The sequence below is a fragment of the Muscardinus avellanarius genome, assembly GCF_963383645.1.
Source record: "Muscardinus avellanarius genome assembly, chromosome: 14".
NCBI lineage: Eukaryota > Metazoa > Chordata > Mammalia > Rodentia > Gliridae > Muscardinus > Muscardinus avellanarius.
The window spans coordinates 24,597,147-24,622,431 of NC_137800.1; the positions used below are offsets into that span (position 1 = coordinate 24,597,147).

The 25,285-nt window shown below is 33.1% G+C and overlaps 1 protein-coding gene across 1 annotated transcript in view; it reads left to right on the forward strand.

Moving 5' to 3' along the window:
• GALNTL6 (polypeptide N-acetylgalactosaminyltransferase like 6) overlaps nucleotides 1-25,285 on the forward strand; it is a gene marked incomplete at both ends in the record, with an annotated part of 1,089,171 nt that overhangs the window by 424,274 nt on the left and 639,612 nt on the right. Inside the window, 2 exons of the mRNA XM_080710675.1 lie at nucleotides 3,562-3,700; nucleotides 15,942-16,108. Of these exons, the coding sequence (XP_080566801.1) occupies nucleotides 3,562-3,700; nucleotides 15,942-16,108 (306 nt within the window). The remainder of the gene's footprint in view (nucleotides 1-3,561; nucleotides 3,701-15,941; nucleotides 16,109-25,285) is intronic.

Sequence of the window (25,285 nt, forward strand, 5' to 3'; positions counted from 1 at the left end):
CCTTGGCCTTGGGAGACTGACTGATATAGAATGGCAATCATCAGGAATAAAAACAATAACAAATATTACTGAGGAAGTGGGAGCACAGGGATTTTTATGCTGTTGGCAGCATTTTAAATTAGTACAATCACCCTGGAGATCAGTTTAAAGGTTCCTCAAAAGAAAAGAAAAAAGAAATTAAACATGGAACCATCACTTGACCCAGTAATACAACTCCTCCAAATTCTTTCAAAAGAATTAAAGCCGCCAGGCGTGGTGGCGCACGCTTGTAATCCCCGCACTTGGAAAGCATGGACAGGAGGATCATTCAGGTTTGAAGCCAGCCTCGCTGGTTTGAGACCCTGTTTCAAAATAAAAAATATAAAATAGGTCTGGGAGTGTACCCCGGAGGTAGAATGGTTTCCAGGAACCTCAGTGCCACACACACAAAAAAGAATTAAAGCCAGAATATAACAATAAAAAATCAAGAGTATAAACTTTATTTTTGTTTTTTAGTTTTTTTTTTTTTTTTTTTTTATGGTACTGGGGTTCCTGGAAGCCCTTCTGCCTCCGGGCTACACTCCCAGACACCATTTTGTACTTTTTTATTTGGAAACAGGGTCTCTTAAGCCAGCTCAGCTGGCTTCGAACCTGTGCGATCCTCCTGTCTCCGCCTCCCAAGCGCAGGGATTACAAGCATGCGCCACCACGCCCCACAAGAGTATAAACTTTGGATGGCTGTCTGTTTTGAAGAATTTCTTATCTTGGCTTCCTTAGCTTTAATTATAGTTCATTTATATCATTTAGGAGACAAGTATATATTTTGAGTCTCATCGTAACCAAAACTTCCCTCAAGGATCTAATAATCTAGCTCCACAAAGAACCTATATTTCTTCTGATATATTGGTTGTATTTAAAGTATAAGATTTTCTGATGTTTGTGAAGTCCAGCCCTTTGTTTTAAAGTATAGGAACTTCCATAAAAACTTCCTATGATGATTTTCAAGTTCAGTCTTTCAGTATGAATTCTCTGGGAGTGGTGATCCCTTACAAATATTAGGGTTTGGAGTTAGAGTTGAGCAGTAGTGATAACAGAAGTTTCCCACCTCTCCTCTAGTCTTTGTAAATGAGGAAACTGAAAGAAGCAGGGTGAAAACCCACCTGGGTTACAGATCTCAATAGAAAAGTTTGATGTAAAACAGAGGTCTTTGATATTTAAATTGTAACTTCAAATCCCCAACAGCATCAATTCAGTATTGCCAACCAGGGCAAGAATCAGCTACCACAGTCTTTCCATCGGAAAAAGAAGGGGTGCTCAAGTTATTCTTAATAAATATTATGAACTAAATGACTTAAAGACATAAATGCAGATGAAACTAAAGAACCACCAAAACAAGAAGAGAAAAAGATTAAAAAGATCATAAAATCTGAACTGCACATAACCACTTCTTCTACACTGCCCAAGGATATTGTGATCTCAGTAGACATAGCTTTATCAAATATATTCCAAGCAGCATATTTGAAAATTCTTGTCCACACAAGTTAATTTAGTCCAATTTCTTATGTGATATAAAATAAATATAATATACATACATCTTCCACTCCTTCAAGTTTGAGCTGAAATCTCATATTTCTAGTTAGTTTCCAGCTCATACCAAGTTTGCCAGTTTGCCAGTTTTAAAAGTGGTTTGTTGTTCATTTCATTCAGTTCCACAAATAGCATGTTTTCATCTCAAAATAACTGTTTTATAAATTTGTCCTATATCTTCCTAATCATAATACATTTCTATGGCATAACACTATATATATTTTCAATTTCCCTACCCAGTGGTGCATATAGTAGACATCAAAACTAATAGCTATTCAAGTCTATAAGACTGTCATAGTAAAAAAGAAATGTCCTTTTAGCTGGTAGATAAATACCAGATGCATTATGAGAAATTAACATAAAATCCATATTACGTATACAGAATCTGCCTTGAGTATATATTGTATCAAATATATACTTGTAAAACAGCAATCTTTGTGTTTAATACTTATACATTTAGATATAGCATTTAATTTCTATGTTTCAGTTATTTAAAATGTCACATACTATTTTAAACAATGCAGATGACAGAATATTTCTCATATTTAAGGAAAAGATTCTAGCTTACATTTTGATAGGAAGTTGTATTGTATATTTAAAGTATTAAAATCCTTGCCAATAAACTAATAACTATGAAAAAATTTGTATAACATACTTTCGACATATACTTTTAGTTATCATTTGAATTTTTTGTGCTTCATTTTACTTTCTTTTAAAAAAAATGTCAAACTACATGATATATAATGGACCCAGAGGATTTATGAATTAAATCTTAAGATGAGTAGGTAGCATTTGCAGTTAAAAACTGCTGGCTTTATGCATAAAAACATAAAAATTTAAAACCTATCCTTGCAACTGCAATGAAGTTTCTAGTATGCCAAATTGGCGAGTCAGCAATTTTGTTGTATAGCTTTGTTCAAGAGTCATGCATTCATTTGAAAAGCCTTGTGTGGGGAGATTTAGCAATCTTAAAAGAATTGTACAAAGAAAACAAATTTGTTTTGATTAACAGGTGTTTTGATGAGTGTGTAGCTTTAAACCTTTATACTTGTAGTCTTAAATGTTGTTAAATCTCAAAGTTCAGCACTAAAAATATTTCTACAAAATTACTGAAAAGCATTAGGTGTGTGTATGCACTTCACTAGAGCATATAAGCTAAAAAATAAAAATTTATTGAAGAAATCAAAGGCTACTTTGTGCTACAACCTTTGCATTAAATGGGATTTAAAGAATGACTTAAAAATGCAGTTAATATCAAAGGCCATATGAGGCCAAAAGGCCTTCTCTACCTAATTTGGTCACCTATGGGAGAGAGGTTTACATCTTTTAAATGTTTCCCCAGGTTCAATGGCTAACTGCTAATTAAGGAAATGTTTATTCTGCTTTGGAAATATTATTCTGCTTTGTTTACTTACATGTAACTTGGGTAGAACAATGTTTATTTCATAATGCAACTGTATTAAGTTGAAAACATCTCTAGAATAGCGTAGTATGTTGTACATAGTGGATTCTGTTGTATGAATGAAATTTCTTCTTTATTTATATTCCATGTAGATTGAAAAATAATAAGTGACATTTTCCTAAGAAATTAAATAAAAATACAGGCAGAATACTGGCTTTTCGTTGTTGCTATTTATTTGGGCCCCAAGTAAAACTTAAAAATGTTTATTTTCCCTCTTATTAGAGAGATTTTTTGTCTGCCTTTTTTAGCATATAATTTCTTATTATTTCCAAGTTATTTGATATTGACTGTCAGCCCTACCTAAATTAATTTTATTAGGGCAGAAACAAGAAGGTAAAAAGAATGATTTCTCTTTTTGTTTTTGTGGGATCCCTACTATCCAACATCAGCTAAATTAATTCCAGTAATTAAAAACAAACAGTATATTTGCAAATCAAAGGTTCATAAGGTAAAAGAATATTCTGTAAATATTTTGAGCAATCATATTAAAGTCAATTCCAGATAAAAATCTTAGTTTGTTTTTTTCCTTTTAGGGAAAGGTGAACATGGAAAACCTTACCCCCTTACTGAAGAGGATCATGACGACTCAGCTTACAGGGAAAATGGTTTCAATATTTTTGTCAGCAACAATATTGCTCTAGAGAGATCCTTGCCAGATATTCGCCATGCTAAGTGAGTAGCCACACACTACACGAGTGTGGAAAGTGGGTTTTTTGGTGTGCTTGTTTCTCTCATTGCTTTGAATATATATTATTGTGACATGTGTAACCAAAGGTTTCACCTAATTATTTTGATAAACATTTTATGCTTCATAATTTTAAACATGTTTGATTTAAATTAGAATAACCAGGAAGGCACTGTAACTCACAACTATAAAGTACTTTGGAGGCAGAGACAGGAGGATCACAGGTTCAAGGCCACGCTGGGCAAATTAGAAAGAATCTGGTTCAAAATAGAAAAGGGCAGGGGCATAGCTCAGAGGTAGAATATCACACACACAATTGGAATAACTTTTGCATTTCCAAAAGACTACCTACTCTATGAGACAATATGCATTTTCATTGACTATATTATATCCATTTAAAACAAAATGTTCCAAGATAATTCCATACTTTTTACCTTTGGTTATGTAAATTATGAGCCACTTTTCTCTGGTTGAGAGTGCTGGCAGAGCTGATTTTATATGTAGCCCTCCCGTGGATTTCATCTCTACCCAGCCACAGTTAGTGCCTTTGTTTTGTTACTTACTTACAGAATACTTACGATGAACACTTCCATAATCCAAAGCAAATAGGTGATTGTCCAGTTTTCTGCCACTTTATGAACTCTTTGTGGCTTGTATATTGGCAAGGAGCTTAATTTTATTGAATTATAGCTAAAGATGGTTGCACAAATGAAAATAAAGATACTTCTTGTAGTTAACCTGAAGGCTATCGTCTCTCTACCCACCACTGCCTACCTTTAAATCACTGATCGAACTTTTTGTTCTAACCTTTTGTGGTTGACCTGTTAATTGAAACAAGACTAAAAGGATGCAAGGAACGTGGAGTGTGCTCTGATCTTGGGATTTTTGGCACGCATATTTTATAAATCTGTCCAACTCTCTTAGTATATATACCTGTCGCCCACCTCAATCTCCTTTTGGAAACTGGTGTGAGAGAAAGAAAATAAGAGAAAATAAATGATACAAACTAGTGAAAATAAAGACTAGGAATATAAATTGAATCAGTAATGTAAATAAAACTCTTAGTTTTGTGCAAAGAAAATGAACCCTTTAGAAAAAAGTTATCAAATTACGGTTAGGAGGACTTTTATTTTATTGTCATAGTGTGTCTTTAAAAATTTATCTGAAAATATAACAGAATTACTGGTTTTCTTAGGTTTTATGTGAATTTACATTTCCCAGTATAATTAAGCAGAGGATTAATGTGAAGAAAAAATCAATTTTTCCCTAAACTGAAGGCTTTATATATTGGCCTAAGCCTTTTAGCCAGCCAAATTATTCCCAGGTTACCTGAAATTATCTACAGTAATTCCCACTGACCGAGAACATTTCTAGTTATGAGAAATTTTAATACCTAATTGCACACCATCAAAGATGCATTAAATTGCATTGTTGGCATAATAAATATGCTCAGAGAATAATTTTCACCTACCTCCTTTCCACCCCCTCACTTCCAGACTTTTAATGTGTATTCAACTGGAAAGTATTGCAGGTGAAAACAGGACAGAAAATAATTATAGTCAGAAGAAGGCTCATGTTCTCATTTTCTAAGAGAGTATATTTTTAGTACAGCCATTATGTTTTAAAAAAAGACATTCTTAGTCAATATGGAGAAAATGAAATGAAAAATATTTTGAAATTTTTATTAGGGTTACTGATAATAGAGTATGAAGGAAATGTCGTTCTAAGTGTAAGCTACCAGGAGCTTGTGAAAATACAAAATATCAAGCCCCCTTCTAGAACTACCAAGGAAGAAACATAGTGTCACATATTTCTACCATGACTCTTATTTCTACCATGTCTCACTGAAGTTTGAGAGAGGTGGGTATAAAAAAGTAGCTTGAGGATGGTAAATACAAAATACCAATATTTTTTTCTTAGCTGAAAGCAAAACTGTGCTCAATGTCCAGCTAATTATTTTAGAGCAGTTTCATTTCTGACCACAAAAGAATAAAGTCTATATTATTCAGAATTATTTTGTAAGGTACTGAACAAAATGTTTTTGAATGATACCTCACTCTCTAAAAGGTTTAAATATAATCGTATGCATTTACAAGAAATTTGAGTTTTTTCCTAGTTATATAAATTAAATTCAGACATAAATAATCAGTACTTGCTAAGTCCCACAAACTAGAAAATTTGCAAATATCCTCTCAAGTGATATTTTATTTCACTGATTTAGTCATTTATTTCTGTTGCCCTTGTTTCTCTATCAGTGCAACATAGAAATATATTAAAATACAAATTGTAAAATAAAATAATAAATGTTAACAAAGAAAAGGTTGGCTAAAATATGTTCAGAGCCATATTCCTCCTTAGTCACTAAAGCTGGATATATAATAAGACAAATAGTCACATAGTAAAATGTTACAAAAAAAGAACAAAAATAATTTTTAATTAATAATAATACCTTAAGAGCCAGGCACAGTGGTGTATGTCTGTATGCAATCCCAAAACTTGTGAGACTGACACAAGAGGGTGGCAGGTTTGAGGCCAGCCTTAGCCACTTAGTGAGACCTTGTTTCAAAATACAAAGGGCTGCAGGTAGAGCATGGAGGTAGAATGCCCTGGGTTCAACCCTCAGTGCCAAAAATAAAAAACAAAAACATAATAGAGGATTAGAGCTGGATGTCAGGAAAGTGTTAAGGGAATACCAGGAATGGTGATTTAACCTTGGTTAATCCGGGATCTGACTCACAGCAAAGCAGGAAGAAAAGTCTGATGTTACCTCTGATTTTGTCAATGTCCCACCTGTGGGGAACCAAAAAAAAAAAAAAAAAAAAAAAAAAAAAAAAAAGTCTTACAGGGATCCCACAGCTAAAAGTTCTATTCTTTTGACTTTTTCTCTGCTTCTCAAAATGCAGATCATGTCAGGTTAATAATAATAAACCTCTGTCTGAATAGTCCTAGAAATACAGAATCAGCTCCACACATATTTCAGGATTATCAACTTAATACACAACTTGTGTGACCTTAAAACATAACAATTCAAAGAAATGTTGCATTTAGAGTCAGCCAGTTCAATCTGTAGACTCAGAGTACCAGGAGGAAAGGGTTCATTTTCTTTGGCTTTAGGAAAATACTATCTTGCAAATTTATCTAACCTGATCTTCACTCTAATACGTATAATCATAGTACTTACTCTCACTCTTAATCTCTCACTCTCTCTTCCTATTCAAGTGCTCTATACCTGTTGCTATTATCATACTGAATTTCAAATGTCATGGTTCTAGATATTTGAGTGTGCTCCGTGTACATTCTAGTTCACTGAAATAAATATTTAAAACAAGGTATTTTAGAAATCACAGTTCACAAGGCATTATTCTTTTATTTTTCCTATTCCTTTCTTCTTCACCAGGGTCAAAATGAACTTCTCCCTTTTGATTTTATTATTTTATAGTCAGTAATGAATTCCATAAGTAGCAGTTACAAATGAAAGTCAGGTGGCAGTGTGAAAAATGTTTGGTCAGTCTTACTTATACCCTAATATGAATTTTAAGCTTTTCACTTATTTTTTTATTTTTCCCCAATCTTTTCGGGATCTCCCTATCTTGCAAATTATTTTAATTTTTCGTACCATCTGTGCTTCAGTGATATCAAAATTTCACCACTTTCTCTTAGTCTACATTTTCTTGGTTGACTTTTTGTTTGTTTTTGAAGATATGTTCTATGCATTTTAAATACTTCCTTAAGTACGTGCCAATTCGCGTGTGTATCCTCAGTGGCTGGAATCTGTCCTTAGAACATCTTAATCTCCATGTTTCATTTGATATTTTGCTGATAAATAGATGAGCACTTCTCTGTGACAAATGTCCAGCCAATGATTATCTTGCTGTCCTGGCTTCTTATCCTGCATTTTAACTTTTCTCCAACCTGCTTGGTAATTATGAAATGCTTTTGTCCTTCGTTCCTAGTCGCATTCATGGGATGCCACCTGAGTGCCTGATATGCATACATGGGATGCCACGTGTATGCTTCCTATGCTCTAGATCATCTGACTTCCAGTTCACAATAAGAGATACAAGATATTTGTTTAATTTAAAATAAACATAGAAAATAGAAAAATTAAAATACTGAGGAATAATAGCTTATGTAGAAAAAAAGTTCTGATAAAAGTATTGACAGATATAGTGTTAGTAAGAAAAGGTTGAAGGCTATTCTAGCAAATATTACTTCCTGGGTATGAACAAATCCATCAACAGTTATAAATACTCTGCAAAACATGATATAGTTAATCTGTATAAAAAATTACATCTGTGAAAAGGAGAAATACATGAGATAAAGAGATACAAGAGCCACTTTTAACAGAAAAGCTGAGTAGGCTTTGCATAAGATTCAAGGTAATATATCCTTGATATGTACTTCATTGCTATTTTTGTTTTGTCTTGTTCTTACTAAAGTATTTACTTTTATTGTTTATTCTTACATACATATAGATTACTTATTTGTGATTTGCTTATAACATGGCTGAGTAGCTGGGATATTTTTAAATATAATAATATTACTCTGCATTGTAACTTATCCTTTTTACTTATCATTTCTTTTTTATATCACTGATATTCTCAAGATAGCAAGAGTTAGCTTCATGATGTTGGCAATAAATGAAGAATTGGGTATTGAGAGAAAACTGTTATCTCATCTCTTGAGAAAATATAGGATAAATTTCACAACCTTTTGGATTACATGATCACTTGCCATCCTGTTGCAGTTCTATTAGAATAATACATCGTAACCCTGACCCATGTACCATTTCAAAATCAGCTCAGAGATTGTCTCAAAGATGGTTTGCATTAAAATATTACCTTCATGGTTGAGATTCTGTTGGTGTGCATGGTTTAGCGGCAAGGCCAATGTAATGTCTAATACTGAAATCCAGAAGGAAGCATATTTAACCTGGAAGTCACAGTGCTTTCTGGACAGTGGAAGGACAAATGTAAATCTGAAGGCAGGGAGGGCAGAGTACAATGGCTGATCTTTGCAGGAAAACAGGTCCCAAGGCAGGAAGATGGAGGAGCTGAGCCAAGCATGGTGAGCTCTTTAAACCAAACTTAGCAAACATGCCATCTCCTCATAAGGATGTTTGAGAAGGTGGTAAGAAAAGTTTTAATCTAGTGACTATGCCTCCATGTGGGGACATCTGCCCAAGAGAAGAGCCCCTTCTTTGATTAAAAAAAAAAAAGAGCATAATGCTTTGTATACAAAAAAAAAAAAAAAAAGAGGTGAATTCTCAACAAATACTCAGACTTTTAAATCAAAGTTTGACTTCCAGTCTTTTCTATCTTAACCACTCCTGCCTACCAGGAAGTATATTAATTCTAATAAAAGAGCAACAACAAACTTGACTTCCTTGTTTCACAGTGTGATGTTGAATAACTCAATTTGTCAGTTTAAATTTTTATTTACTCATTTCACTAAATGGAGATGCAAACTTCCTTTAGGTCCCTCACCAGGGAATAAGGTTATTAAAATTGAGACCAGGCTTACTAAATCAACTGTGGCACAACCCATTCAGGTAATTTTCCTTCTGAGGGCAACGCTTCTATTTCCCTCTCCTTTTATTCCTGTTGATGTAAAAAGATGTAAAATATAAGATCAACTGTATTTTAATTCTAAAATTAAATTATAAATACATTATTAAATTTGTGAGTCAATTTTGATTTATTACAAACTGTTTTCTTTCTTTTCACAAAGATTGGTAAATATGCTTTAAATGGTATTTATTTTACTTTTACATAAAGTAGAAAAATGTAATTTAACAATTTTTATTTCTTTCTATTTAATGCTAGAACTCATTCACAGAAATGTTTGAATTTAGCCATCCAAAAATGTGTGAGGATAATTTTTTTCATTTCTTGATATCAAAAGCTATATAAAAATTTGAGTGGCACTGGTTAGTTTCCTTCCACATTTTATTATTATATGTTTGTGAGGTTGATTAAGTACCTTCATTTAGCAATTTTACAAGTGAATCCAGAAGCAAACATAAAGTAAATGACTATTCATGTACTATTGTCAGGTGTGAATATTGCCATAAAGAGGGAGATGGGAAAGGTATCTCTTAAATCTAATGTTATTACAGCTTAGGGTATGTCTAAATATGACTGAGAAAAAGACAAAGACATTAAAATTATAAGCAGCAGATTAGAGAAAACAGAAGTCCAGGAAAAAATGGATAAAATCAATCAAAACTTCTATTTAAGTGAATACATTTAATATGTGGGGTTTTGTGGCCTTATGTACAAAGTATAAAAATAATTAGTGTTTAAATGTTTTGCTAAGAATCAAGACAATAAATCACAATGGAATGAGAACAGCTAAAAAAAATTTCTGCACCCCCCCACACACATCAGCCTTTTCACAGAAGCCTGAAATATATGGAAACGTTTTTTATCATTACAAGTAAAGATGTATCACTGTTGAAATGAAAATCTTCCCAGGAGAAATAAGAGTTTAGGAGTTGTCAGACATTTAGCCTTAGGATGAAATGACAGATCATAAAGCCAATTCCTTGAAAGGTGGAATAGGATAAGCACAGGGCCATTGATCTAAAAGAGTAGCGGTGTGAAATAAATAAGTAAACCTAGAAATAAACTACCAGTTTTAACAGCAGATCCACTGAATTTCAATCTATATATTTTGTAACCTTATGATAAGAATGAAAATAAATTCATCCCCAGTACTAAAAATAATAATAATATAATAATTTAGGTGGAGTACTACTATAACCCCCTGTTTCATGTACTTAAGATTCCCTCTTGCACAAAAGAGTAACAGCTCAGAAACCATCAAGGCCAGCTCTATGTCCTCATCCTTACCCATCTGTGGTGTCTTTTTTGTTTTCCTTTCATGTTGACTATGTTTCTCTTCCCTACAGGTACACAGTGCAGCATTAACAAAGCATATTCTTTTGTTCCTTAGTACAGATATAAAACTGAAGTTTTAATCATTTATATAAACTTTTAATATATAGAAAATATTTCCATATAATAGGTGATGAAATAAATGGATGAATCCATGAATAGTGATGACCCATCTCATTCAAACATGCTCACATATACTTGGCAGTTCAGACGAGCATTTCAGACTTGTCAAAGACAAAATATATTATCAGCTATCACTACTTTATCAAAACTACCTGACCTGGCAAGATTAGAAGAGAAAAACTATGTGACTAGAACCAGCCATCGAAAATTGAAATACGTGGACATTAAAACAATTACTATGTAAATGGGTGCCTGGAAATGACTTATATAGATACGCTCCATAATATACTTGTCACTAGCCAGATGCCAAGTTGACATTTTATTCTGCTACTATTGAGAACAGGGCATGGAAAACTGTGGCTGAACTGAAATGACTTCTCAAGAAATCGTGCCAATGACAAAAGGTTAAAAGAAAAAAAAAAGGCAATTTCTTCTACTTTCTGAACATATCTGGTGCCCTTATAAATAAGTTTTTAAAGAATTTAAACTACTTCTTTTGTCTTCCAGGTGTGTTTAAAATCTGGAGAATTAAACTTCTAATATAAATTGTTGTCCAACAGAGAGATATCCTCATCATTGAAACAGTCCTAAAGTTAATTTTATGCAAGTGTTTATTTAAAATAATATAGTAGTGTGAAATGCAATAATTAGGGTATTTTTACCCATATTCCTACAAACTTAATTTAACAAAAGTTTTTACTTGTTATGTTTTTTATATTTGCAAATTTGGAACATATTTATATTTATAAACATGTAAACTGTCTTTGACCTTGTCTTAGCTTTTTTTTAAAATTTATTTATTTTAGCAGAGCTAGGGATTAAACCAGAGCCTTGTGCGTGCTATGTGAATATTCTACACAGAGCGGCACCTCCAACCCCTTTTACTTAGTTCTTAAGTACAATTGCATATTCTACATATTCACACGTTATCCTTATATTTAACAAAATTCTGTTCTCAACCTATTTGACCTTAAACCTGAACACAGGTGCAGATTCTTAGTAAAGTCCTGGATATACTTCAATATTTCTAGTAGTACTGAGGAGCAGAAATCTGGATTATAACTTCTCAAATCCAGTGTCAGTATTCAGTGGTGAATTCAGTCCTCTTTAAAATAGCTTAAGTACTTTGAATTAATGGATTTAATTCAAGCAGATTACTGTTATAATGGGGCTAGCTCCTTAAAGTAAAATAAAACAAAACAAAAACTCAGATCCTCACTGACATTGTCAGAACTATTAGAATCTCTTATGTTTCTGCTCCTAGTCTCTGGCATCTTCGGTGCATTTTCCACCCTGCTACCAGAAGAATATATAAACACGGCCCTCTCTTCCCCCATGATTAACAGTATTTGAAATATTTTATGTTGACTGCAGGCTAATGTCCAAATTCTTTAGAATCGCTTTCAAGATCTTGTATGATCTGTTTTCAACCTACAGACTCATCTATAAAGACTTCCCTAATTCTTCCAGACAAACTTAGTCACACTTCCTTCAGGCTCTCGTTGCCCAAGTGCCATCTATTATGTCACTTGTCTCATTTGAGCCCAATCATTTTGTGTATCTCTCCACTGGACTGTGAACCCTTAAGGGAAGAGACTGTAGTTTATTCATCTCTGTATCCTAAGAGCATCTGGCTTTCCCTCGTGTCTTATCTGTCTCTCCCACTTTTCTACCTCCTTCTACAGAGGATTGGACAGGTAAGAAAAACATAAAAAAAAAATTGTCAGCAGTAATAATAGTAGTATTTATCAAACCCTTACTTCTATCAGATATACTAAATCTTTTGCATAGGTTGCCAAGTTTCCTAATTTTTAATAATGAAGTCTTTTTTTTGTTGATTTTGGTTTTGTTTCATTCTTTTTGTTCGTTTGTTTTGTTCCATGTTATTCTACATGAGAAAACTAATCTTTTGATGTTAAGTAACCTGTCCATTGTCATACAGGCAGTAAGCAGAAAAGTTGGTATTTAGATATAACATAACTTGACTTATGAAATGTGGCTAATATTTGAGAAATAATGATAAGACATAAAATAATGAGTTTGTAATATAGCTGATTTTTAAAAAATATATTGATGTTTTTAAAATATAAATACTAATAGCCTATTTAGGAAACAGCCATTTATCTGAGTACATTACGTGAAGTTGTATTTCGTAGGCCTAGGGAAGACTCAACAGAGACCTAGTAATTATTAAAAAGTGAAAATAAATTATAGTCTTTATAATTATGATTGTGATAATTGTTTGAAAATGTATTTTAAAGTATCTCCAGGTATATATAAAACTGCCAGCTTCATTGCATAGCAGAAGTAATTGTTGCTTAAAGTATTTTGATTATCATTTTGTAACTAAGAGATTGCCCCTGCCACATAGTCTAGTTTAATATACCTGTTATTAAGATTGAGTTCTGCTTAGAAACAGACTCTGAGACAAAATTTTGACTTCCGCGGTTTTAGAATTCTTCCCCTGTGTGAGGTAATCAAGAAACTATTGGGGCACAGAGAGGAATGTGAAGAAGTAAGAGAAGGGAACCAGTAGAGGCACCAAGCACAGTCTGAATGTATGCCATTTTTAATATGTTCCACATAAAAATTAAAAAATTAAAAAGGTACATCATCAGGCTGTCTATCCCTGTGTGGAAATGAGACTCAATCATCCTAGGAAACTCTGAGAATATGCTCCAGAGTTATCCCATCACACAACAATTTATTCTCCAACTTCCATTTTTAATTAGCTGATACTTCAGGGATTTTAGTTTCACCCTAAACTTATGATTATACTATTATAAAGAATTGAGTAAATGTGTTTGTCTAGATATCTGTTGATACTTACCATAAGAGCCTTTTGATTTGTACTGGGATGGTAAGCACTAAGGCGATATTGGAAGGGCACTGGCATCATCTGCTAGAGCTTACCATTCACAAGCACACAAGCATCTTCCTCCAGCAGAGCTGACCTTCTCCTTTAGCTATACACATACCAACAGACAGATTCCATATATATATATATATAGTGTATATATATATTCCAACCATATTCTAACTATATATTTTGTGTTTATATATATTCCAATATATGTTTATATATATTATATATATACATATTCCAACTGCATGTTATTTTGACACCTCAATCAGTCATAACATGAAGAAAATTAAATTAATTATCTTCACCTTCAACCTTGAAATCCTCAAATACTCTGTCCCTTTATTAGTCTATATGTCATGATATTAGTTCTTATAGCCAAAAAATGGGGGTTCTCCTTAACACTCCTAGTTACCATGTCATGTCCATTCTATTTCTAAATATGCTTTGAATCTGTATTCTTAGGTGTAGGCCACCTTCAGCTCTAAACTGTATTTCTACAACATTTTTCAAATATATTCATTCAGGAGTCTCTTTTACATATATATGTCTGTAGACCTCTCAACTTCTCCACTATAAATTTCATTTTAAAAGTTACATGGTTTGTTGGTCGTTCTGTATTTCCTTTTATGTTCTAATTGCCTAGATTTAAATCATTGTTTTCTATTTTAGATTCTGGATAATATCCAACTATCAATGAATTGAATGAATGAATGAATGAGTAAATGAATGCTTCAGTGGAGGGGATCTTTTCAAATTTCATGTGTGACAATAATTTGAGTCTTTGTTGCATGTAATTAGTCTTGCTTCATTTTGTGCTCGCCTTTTTCTGATTGGGTTTGTGTGTGTGTGTGTGTGTGTGTGTGTGTGTGTGTGTGGTACTGGGGTTCCTGGAAACCCTTCTACCTCTGGGCTACACTCCCAGGCCTATTTTTTATATTTTTATTTGGAAAATATTTATTTTATTTGGAAGCAGGGACTCTTAAGCCAGCGAGGCTGGCTTCAAACCTGCGCGATCCTCCTGTCTCCGCCTCCCAAGTGTGGGGATTACAAGTGTGTGCCACCATGCCCGAGTCTGATTGGATTTTTATATAGCTGTTAAACATCTTTTTAAAGTCATGAGCATATTGGTTATTTATATGATATTTCTCTATGCAATTCTTATTTAATAAACAATTGATATGTATAATATCTTCTTTTAATGTGTAAAAATAATTTGCCTTCCTGGAAATATCATTTTTATTCCCAGAACATTGTGAGATATAATAGGTGTTCAGCAGACACAATTATACTGCATATTGGTATATAGAAGCACAATTATCTTGAGCTTTTGGCTTTGTTCAGAAGAATAGATGGCCCTATATAATTATGACCAGGTGTGCTGAATTACATTAGTATTCTTTTCCAGAATTATATGTGGAATTCTTTCCAGTGCATTATATGTGAAGGCATCTGTCTCACTACACTCCCTTGGAAATTATCGATATATCTGTCTCACTTTATATTTTTTGACATTTTATGTTATCCTAAAATGAGTTTTATGTTTTATAGCATTTTTATGTCATTATCATGGTATCATTTGATTTTTTTTAAACTCTTCTCATTGCCTTTGAAAATATCAAGAACTACTTATTTGATAACTGTTAAAATAATAAACTTTCAGATTGAATAAGTAACAAGAGGTCAGGATAAAATTACTTCTTTTTGGCTCCTCAAATTTTTTCATGATAAAAAATCAACTTGAGGTTTCTTTTGAAGTTTTCCATTAGGAATGTAACAATATCTCGGCTTGTCCTAATGTAATCTTACTATGTGGTTGTGTTAAGTAATGGTCACTTAGGATTAAATTTAATTTATTTCATTGAAAGTCTGCAGGTATTTTTCCCCCACAGAGCCATATTGTCCAGCTAATGAATCACTCCACAGTCAAAACTGACTAATTAAGCATGATTATTATAAAAGTTAAATTTTTTAAAACTCTTCAGGAAACTCATATAAACCTTAATGATATGCTCACAGGAAACAACTTTAAATTATATCTTCTTTTTCTTATTTCTATTATATAACAGTAAAAAGAATGAGCGTTTGCAAGGGCACAACATTTCAACATCCTGACATATTTGAGCCACTGATACAAAGAGAATAAAATAATTTTTTTCATGAAGATTGTGAAAGGGAATCATTAAAGAGTCCATACATGAATAGAACAACTGTTAGAATGTACAATCTCTGTTTAGAAAAATGTTAGGCAGTCATGTTTTCACTGTCTGATAACAATGTACAAGCAACCGTGTAAGAGTTTTGCATTTCACACAGCTTTTTTTCTTCCTCCACCATCTCCAGCTGTAAGCACAGGATGTACTTGGAAAGGCTGCCAAACACCAGCATCATCATCCCATTTCATAATGAAGGCTGGACTTCACTCTTGCGAACCATACATAGCATCATTAACCGAACCCCAGAGAGCCTGATAGCGGAAATCATTCTGGTGGATGACTTCAGTGACAGAGGTAAGGTGCAGCTGAAGCCCTTTTATCTCACTCTGTGATCACCCACAGAGCCATCAAAGCCCTTTTTAAAAAGGCAGCTAGTGAGTCGCTTCCTGATTACATCTGAAAGGTGATTATGAAGGTTTATGTATGTTGTGATTTCAGAAAGCATTGCCCAATTGCAAGAGAAACTTAATGAGAAGTTATGGTCATCATTTCGAAATCTATAAAAAAAAACCTGAATTACATTTAGGTTGTAAATTAGAAGGCATTGGCAAAAAATACCTCTAGTTCTACTTTCAGCTTTAAGACAAACATTGCAAAATATATTGTTGTAAATATGTATGAATAGTGGAATATTCAAATAGAATTATAAAATTTGTTCCTATTTCCAAAAAGTATATCTACTCTATTATTTACCAGTATGATATATTTTCAAGGCTCTGCTTATATTACTTCATAAATATTAAAATTATAAGGAATACAAATACTTATTTTTCCTTGCTAAGTCTAGCTTATTTTTTTATCATATCCAAGCAGTAATAAACATGAACTGGTACAACTGCATTAAAAAAATTTTTTTTTTTTTGGTGGTACTGGGGTTCCTGGAAGCCCTTCTATCTCCGGGCTACACTCCCAGACCTATTTTTACATTTTTATTTGGAAACAGGGTCTCCTAAGCCAGCGCACGCGGCTAGCTTCGAACCTGCGCGATCCTCCTGTCTCTGCCTCCCAAGCGCGGGGATTACAAGCGTGCGCCACCACGCCCGGCTAAAATTTTTAATATAATATTTTTATCATTCTGATAAAACACAATTTGGTTTATAACAAAAGGGAATAAAATTATAGAAAGTTCCCTAAAAGTATGCCTTCATAAGTCATCTTCAGTCTAAATGTAAGTTAATTCTGTCCCTACAGTACTAGGGACAGTATTAACTTTCTCTGCTTTGTAAGTAGAGTAGAGGAAGTCTTTCTACTAATATTCATCTATATGTAAGTATAATTTTTTCTCTTATTATTCATGGCATGAAGGAGCTTTGCTTAAGTCTAAGTCTATAAGAGAGAATGACATTGTAACATTTTAAAAATATTATTCTGATGCCTCAAAAGCAAAAATATATCTTGTGAATTTATGGGTTAACTGAACTTTTATAAGTTTCATGTGTAGAAAAACATTTTCTTTGTGGGATTCAAAAACTTTGTTAAAATCAGATTACTTAGTGAATTAATCAGTTTTAGTCTTCAGTGATTAAATACTGATGCTGCAAGGGTTGTCCAACTTTAATAGGGGTTAGAATTTATAGGACAAAAATGAGATTGTTCAACCTTATTCTTTTAGTGTGTAAACTGCCAACTTGGTCATTTTTGCTTGATTTCAAAGAGAATTTTGCTTTGTGTTGCTTAATTAGGTAGGCATTCAATAATACCTAAAAATAAGGGATAGTATCCCAAACTGAAATTTTAGATATTTAAAAACCCAATTTAAATAGTACATTCATTTCTTTTGCTTATAAATGAGGCTACATTTTCTAAAGCAGTTATTATTACCTCAGCTAAATGTAGATACTGAATATGTTGACAAAGCTAAAGCATTATTTACAAAAAAAAGTTGGAACTGCCAGTCGCCAAAGGAATGATCATTTTGATTGACTGGTTCCAGAAGATATAAAGCAGTGTATCATTGGATGATTTTTCTAGGTAATAAACTTCGTCTTGATAAACTAGTTATTATAGCAGAATTTTGTCTCAGGAGCAATATAATATGAAACCCTTGGTAGAGAAAATTGTGGTTTGGAGAGCATTTTTTGTCAAATTTTTCTCAGAGGTATTTTTTATTTAAAGTTTATAAAGGATATAATAATGACACATACATTTTATTGGTTTAACTCACGGTATATTTGGTACAGTAGTGACTTTGACAAACCATCTTTCTATATGTAATGAATGTTATCTGGGAAATAAGAAGGCTGCCAAAGTAATTGAGAAAGTAGAACAAAAAATTATTTAGCATGGCAAAGGTGATTGTTAATGTTCCTACTGAAAATTTTTAAGGATAATCACTATTTTTAGGTATGGGTAAGTTTTTTATTTAAATAGTCTATTTTTATTTACTGAGTTGAAAGTATTACTTTGTAAACAAATGCAAGAGTACATTTTGCAATATGTGATAAAACACCTTTATAATTTCTTGTGAAATAATTATATGAAGTAGAAAAATCAACCCCTCTTCTGAATTTTTGTTTTGAGTTATAAGGTCTCATCTGATAAAATTAGTTGGTGTATATTTGGGCTTGAGTGGATCTAAGGAGCATCACTTCTGAATTACAGGAACTACAAAGAATTAACACAATAAATACATGTTGCAGCCCCAATACTATTGACTATTGACTATGTAACATTGGACAAACTGACTTCTCAGAGTCTTAACCTTTTTGTCCAAAGGAGTAGAATGATAATGGCTCCTCATAGGTTATGATAAGAGGAGCTATCATAGATGGCTGAGTGAATCATGTACTGCACAGGAGAATAACTGGTCTTAACTCTTGACTTCTATCACCAAATACATTCCTACTGTTAGTTTCCATACATTTTTTAGAACCTTTTAATTTCATCAAATCTACTTGAGAATCTATTATCTCTATAAACATTTTATTTAAGGAAGTATAAAGACTAATCATAATATTTCAAAATATACTAGAATAATTAGAACTGCTTTAACATTAAAAAATATCTCCATCATGATCAAGAAGTTATTATGAACATTGAAATGAAATAACATCAAGTTTTAAGAATTTTTTTAAAAAATCATGGATGGGCATGACACATATGTAATCCCAGTATTGGGAGACTGACTCAGGAGAATTACAGGTTCAAGACCAGTCTCAGGAATTTATGGAAACCCTGTATCAAAACAAAACACAATATGAGCTGGAGTGTAGAACAGAAGTAGAAAGTCCCAACTTCCAATACTATGAAGGGAGGGAGGGAGGGAGGGAGAGATATCATGTTATTTACCTTAAGTATATAAATGACCTATATGAGTACTTAGCAGAATATTTTTCGGGATTATTTTCACTACTACAAGACTACAAGAGAAGGAAAATAACCTAGAGCATTTACAGGTCCTCTAAGAGAAACTGTTTCTACTTTTAAATTATGATATATATATATATATATATATATATATATATATATATACAATTTAATTCTATAATTATCTTATGCTATTTTATAATCCTAGAAATCATAACTTTGTAATGCATAATGTTTTTCTACAAACTATTTAAAATCAGATTAGGCAGACTAGGCAAATTTGAAATAAAGGAAGATCTAGGGAAACTATTGGCTTTATTTAGGAAATTATTTCTGAAGTGTATACTTTGGGTTTATTTTCAGAAATACATTCCTATTCTAATTCTGTTCAGCATGCAACTTAACACCTTTGCACTGTACCTCTTCCAGATATTGTGCAATGTTCTTCTGCCAAAGGTAATAAAATTTTGATAATACTTAATCGAATATTTCTACCTTATATTTTATGCCCTCTAGGTCAATAAATAGCTACACTAAAAACAGAAAAATAGGAAAGCAATATTTTAGACATGTTATTAACACAAGTATAATATCACTTGAAACCCCTATTTCCAATAAACATAACATCATAGTAATTGGGAAGTTCTACAATAAATAAAAACATTAAAATATTTTAATTACAAAATAAGCTATTATAAAGTGATTTTGAAAATCTGCCTTCATAGAATTGACCCAGTTTTCAATTATTTTTCTTTGTAAGTTAATATCCCATCCAGCAGATCTGAGTTTAGGTATTTTTCTTACAGTAGGCTTGGTGAACAGAATATTGTTTTAGCCTCAGAAAATAAGCCTCCCATTTCTAAAAGTATGAAGTACAGACCCGCAGGTTAGTTTTCAACAACCACTCTGTTTTTGCTTTTGGAAGCTTACCAAAGTAAGTAAATGTGTGACTTTTTCCCCCCAGTGAGCTCTCAGAAATAAATTTAACAACTTAACTTGAGGCCTATAACAAGGCTTCATGATGACTTTAAAGCAAGACTAATCCTGGGCTTATCTCCAAATTCCAGGCAACCTTAACAGCATCCACATGGAAACTGTTGAAATGTGTGAAATAAGCTGAGGCTTAACCTCAGAGATAGGGTGTATTTTGAACTTGACAATTCCCTCAACTTTGTGGGCTTAGATGAATGCAAGTCTAAATTGAGGATAGTCACAAGAGAGTTGCTGACACACTTCCCTTAGTCCCATGCACACATAGGTTCTACTGTACAGTATATTCAGCTGTGTACACAAACAACACACACAAACACACACACACACACACACACACACACACACACACACACACAGAGGCATACATATACCTACTTACATATTCTTGCCCCTACTTATTTCAAACTTTCTGGTCAAGAAGGAAAAGAATTTAAAATTTTATTTTTGTTTTGTTTCTGGAACCGAAGGTTAATCCCAGGGACATTCTCTGAGCCAAACTTCAAGCCCTACTTTATTTTTTTATTTTTAAACAGAGTCTAAGTTATTGAAGCTGTCCTTGGTAGGCACCACCATAATGTGCATCTATATTTGGACTTTGAGTTTCACAAAAATCTATTATGTACTAGTTGGAAGGAAAAGCCAGACTGTTCTCCCTAAATGACAATGCCAACCTTTTTTTCTTTTACCGGTATGGGTGATTGAACTCAAGACATTGTGTCACCAAGCTACATCCCCAGCCCCACTTCTTTTTAAATTTTGAATCAGGGTCTCCCTAAGTTGCCAAGGATGTCTTGACGTTGCTGAGGTTGGCCTCAAATCTATGACCATCTTGTCTTATTTTTCCACATACTGGGATTACAGGCTTGTGCCAACATGACTAGCTAAGGTCAGGCCTTTTAAGAAAATTTTTTTAAAATTTAAGGCAGTAGTTTATTAAAGAAAAGTGAGGATACATGTTCAAGAGAGAGTATGGGCCAGCTGGATGATGTGAGAGAAAGTGGTCTTTGGGATCCTTCCTTTATAGGGTTCCTAGAGGAGGAAGTAACTAAGGACACATGACTGAATTGGGGTCTGGGCTTCCACCTCCCAGAATCAATGGATGGTAGCTGGGTGGCATTTGACCTTGTCCCTCCCAATGGACCTTTTGTTTACTAGGCTACTCAGAAATCTCAGGTGGAGAAATAGGCCAACTGTTTAAGGGTGGGGGCTCATCGCAGCTTCTGCCTAAGACATACGATATAAGAGTTAAAGATTATAAACTTGCCCAGAGCTTAAAACTATATTTTCCTTTCCTTCCTAATTCATCTTATTTTTGCCTAATATTATATGTCTTCTATCCTACCTCATCTCCTTCCCCACCGAGACTTTTGGTTCTTGAGTCATAAGGGTTGACTAAGGATGAAGTTCCATGTTGCATAGTTTCTTCCAAGCTGACAAGGGACAAAGGCCTTGTCTACCCAGAAACCTAGTCATGCTAACTGGTCTAAAGGAGACATGGGGAAGCCAGGGTTTTTTGTTGGCTGTAGAACCATCCTTCTTTGATATTCTAGAAAAGAAAGCATAAACATGCGAGATATTAACCCCTGCCAACAGTAAATCAGACAAGAACATCTTATGCAAATCATTTGGGCCAAGAAATGAGAATTTCATCTCACCAAGATGTTAGCTTATCATGTTCTTAAAGGGGGACATCCACCAAGGTAGTCCAGATGAAGTGAAAGTGGATACTAGCCCACGAATCCAACAGGCATCCTTATACCTAGTCCAAGAAAAAAGTTTTCTTTTCCTTGGAATAATGAGTAAAAGCTAGGAGAAAATAATATGTTATAGTCTGGATAGACATAATGTAATTATAAGGGAAAAAATCTCAAAAATAAGACTTATTTTGATAAAGTCTACTTGGTTTTTTTTAATAATACTTTTAAATATTCCAAAGGTACACATGAATAGTGTCCATAGGTCTTTCCAGCATCTGAGGATTTATTTTTGACTTTAGAGTCTTGATACTGTAAAGTGTCAAGAGGGACAAGTCTAATTCTAGACATATGAATCTAGAAATTATGTACCTATAGTTTAACAGCAGTGGGAGAGGCAGTAAGTACTTGGAAATGACCCTTCCACTTTGGGAGAAGCTGATCCAAGAGTGAGTCATTTTTCCAGGCTTTGAGTGAGTATAATCATCTGGTTATACCTTTGCCAAATAGGTCAAATTATCAGGAGTTAGAAGGACCTTATTGCCATAGTTCAGTAAAGCATTTTGTACTTGCCCCAAGTTAATTAACATCTAATCATATCCTGTATTCTAGGGATCGGTGACAAGATCTGGAGTTAGAAAAGTTCTCCAATACAGGATATCATAAGGGCTCAGTTGAAGAGAGGTTTTAGAAACAATTATAATTCATAATAAAGCAATGGGAGGTAAGTGTAACCAGGGCTCTGAGGTCTCTTGGCATAGCTTTTCCAAGGTGATTTTGACTTGTAAGTTAGCCCTTTCCACCTTTCCTGATGATTGAGGGTGCCAGAAGCCATGGAGATGGTAAGTTATGTTCAGAGTTCATGAGACCTCTTTTGTTACCTTTGAGAGGAAGGAAGGGCCATTTTCACTTTGAAGTGACCTGGGAAGCCCAAATCTAGGAATCATTTCTTTTAATAATGCTTTCATATCCTCTTGGGCCTTTGCAATTCAGGTAAGATATGCTTCTTCCCACTCAGAAAATGTATCAGCAAAAATCAAGAGGTATTTACATCCTTAGCATAGGGAAGTTCCCAATGATAATTTGTGTATATGAGTAGCATAACTCCAAGTAAATCTCCCCTACCTTCCTTTTTTTTTCTTCCTTCCTCCCTTTCTTATTCGCTCACGCGTGCACGCATGCTTGTGTGTGTGTATGTGTACATTCTACCTCTAAGTTATACCCAAAGCTCTAATTTATTTTATTATTTAAAAAAGAATTCACTAAATGGTAGAGGGTCTCACTAAGTTGCTGAAGCTGGACATGAATCTGTCTTCCTCCTATTTCAGCCTCCCAATACTGAGATTACAGGCATATACTGCCATGTCCAGCTTCTCTTATTTCTTATACATGTTTTTAAGCAATATATTTTCTTGTTAATACTGCTTAGTACATAATTAACGTTGTATTAATAAGTCTACTAAGAACTTCCATATTTATGTATCATTTATTTCTTTATCTTGGCATTTCAACACATTCATAAACATTAGCTTTGCCTTCTTATAGATGCATTTTGTAGAATTGTATGCTTAATTTCAGGTTACCACCCTTATTCCATCCTACTTCAATTTTCTTTTTTGTTAGGTAAATAACATCTTCTGACATTTTATAGATCAATTTTTGGATCTTCTTTGTAGATCTGCTTTGAAATCAGTCAATAATTTTGTATGCCAAGTTCAGAAAGAGAAAAAAATTATGTTCACACACACACACACACACACACACACACACATAATGTGGAGAGAGAGAATATGTGTATGTGTATGTTTGTGTATATAGCAATAGCAGAGCAAGCAATTTCTATTAAGAAATGTTATAAAAATTCTAGACCATTCACATGCTTGAAAGTGTTTGTAAAACCTTAAAATAGAAGTAATATTTTTAATGATTTCATAAATTATAATGATTAGTTTTGAATTTTAATTCCTACTTTACAGTCTCTAAGTATACATTAACGAAAGTTTCCACAAGCAGACAAATCAGTTAGCACAAGTTTTACAACTATTTAAAGTTGGAAGATATCATCAGTGTGAAAAGGTTGTAAAATAGATGAAGAATGGTAATGCATTTCTCTTTTATATTATAAAATACTAACACTAAAGTGCATATAAAGATTCTGAGATGACAGTCAACAAAAATGTTTTAGAGCTGGTATCCCATCAGATGCTCTGCTAAACCATGAGACAAGCAATTTTTATATCTCAGATTTGAAAGCTAGTCACTCCTGGAATTGTTTAGATTTAATATTCATATTTAAAACCTTGAAGATAATTGCATTTGGAAGTTAAAATTCACTATCAAACTAAATACTAATAAGTAGCAAGAATTAAGTAATGTTATAAAATACAACTTTATACTGTTCTGTTCAGAAATTTAACAATATGTGCTAAAGAATTGAAAGAAAGCTATTCTGATTTCTGAAGTTGTTTGCAAATCATGTTCCATAATGGTAAGGTATATAGATGGCTTTAGTAAAACTGTTCTGAAATACAATTAATTTACAAATGTAGTTGTAAGGGAAGCCAGGTCATTGAGTAGCATTTTTTATGGTTATAAGTTCAGTTGTAAATTAGTAACATACTCTCAAGGTCAGAAGAAATCCAGTCTACAGAATACAGAGTAGAAAGTTTAGAAGTTACAAGATATAAAATTGGCTTGTAAAAAACTATGTTTCCATTTATAAAATGTGATTATTATCTCTCAGTGGCCGTTCTCTGTGTAGAATCTAAGTCAGAAGACAAACACTTTGCGGATTTCTCTTCCTATTATTTTAAATTAAAAATCCAATCTTACATGACATAGATATCTATATAACAACAAAATGTAGGTGGAAAAACAATGAGTTTTATATTCTGGTTGAGCCTTATCATTGCCTTCACATTTAGAGAACCATTTTAGAACCATTCTTCTTTTTCTTCCCATAAAGTGCAAATGTGAACAACCTCACATTTGCAGAAATGCTACTACTGAGCATTTTATGCGCATGCGCGCACACGTAATCTTCATAATTGTACTGCTTCTTCTATTCTAGGAGAAACATCATTTAACTACATTCTCATTTTGCAGATAAGATAGTCTCAAGAGACTATAAATGCATATGTTTTCTTAATGAATTGTTTTATATATTTGTCTTTATAACAGTGACATTGGTAGTCAATGCACAGGTTCTTATGCAGTTTATAGTCTTGGTCTAATCTAAAGAAAATAATTATATACCTCAACAGGTTGAAATTATTTTTAGTTATTCTAGGTTTTATAATTAATATATATAGACACATTAGGTGAAACTGCCATGCATATTTTTATGTACCTATTTTTAACAGAAACTATTAAAATGCTACCACAACAGGCTACATGTAGCTTACTTTTGAACACAAATATAACTATTTTGGAAAACAAGTAAAAATTGAAGTGATATAATGGAAAAAATTAATAAAGT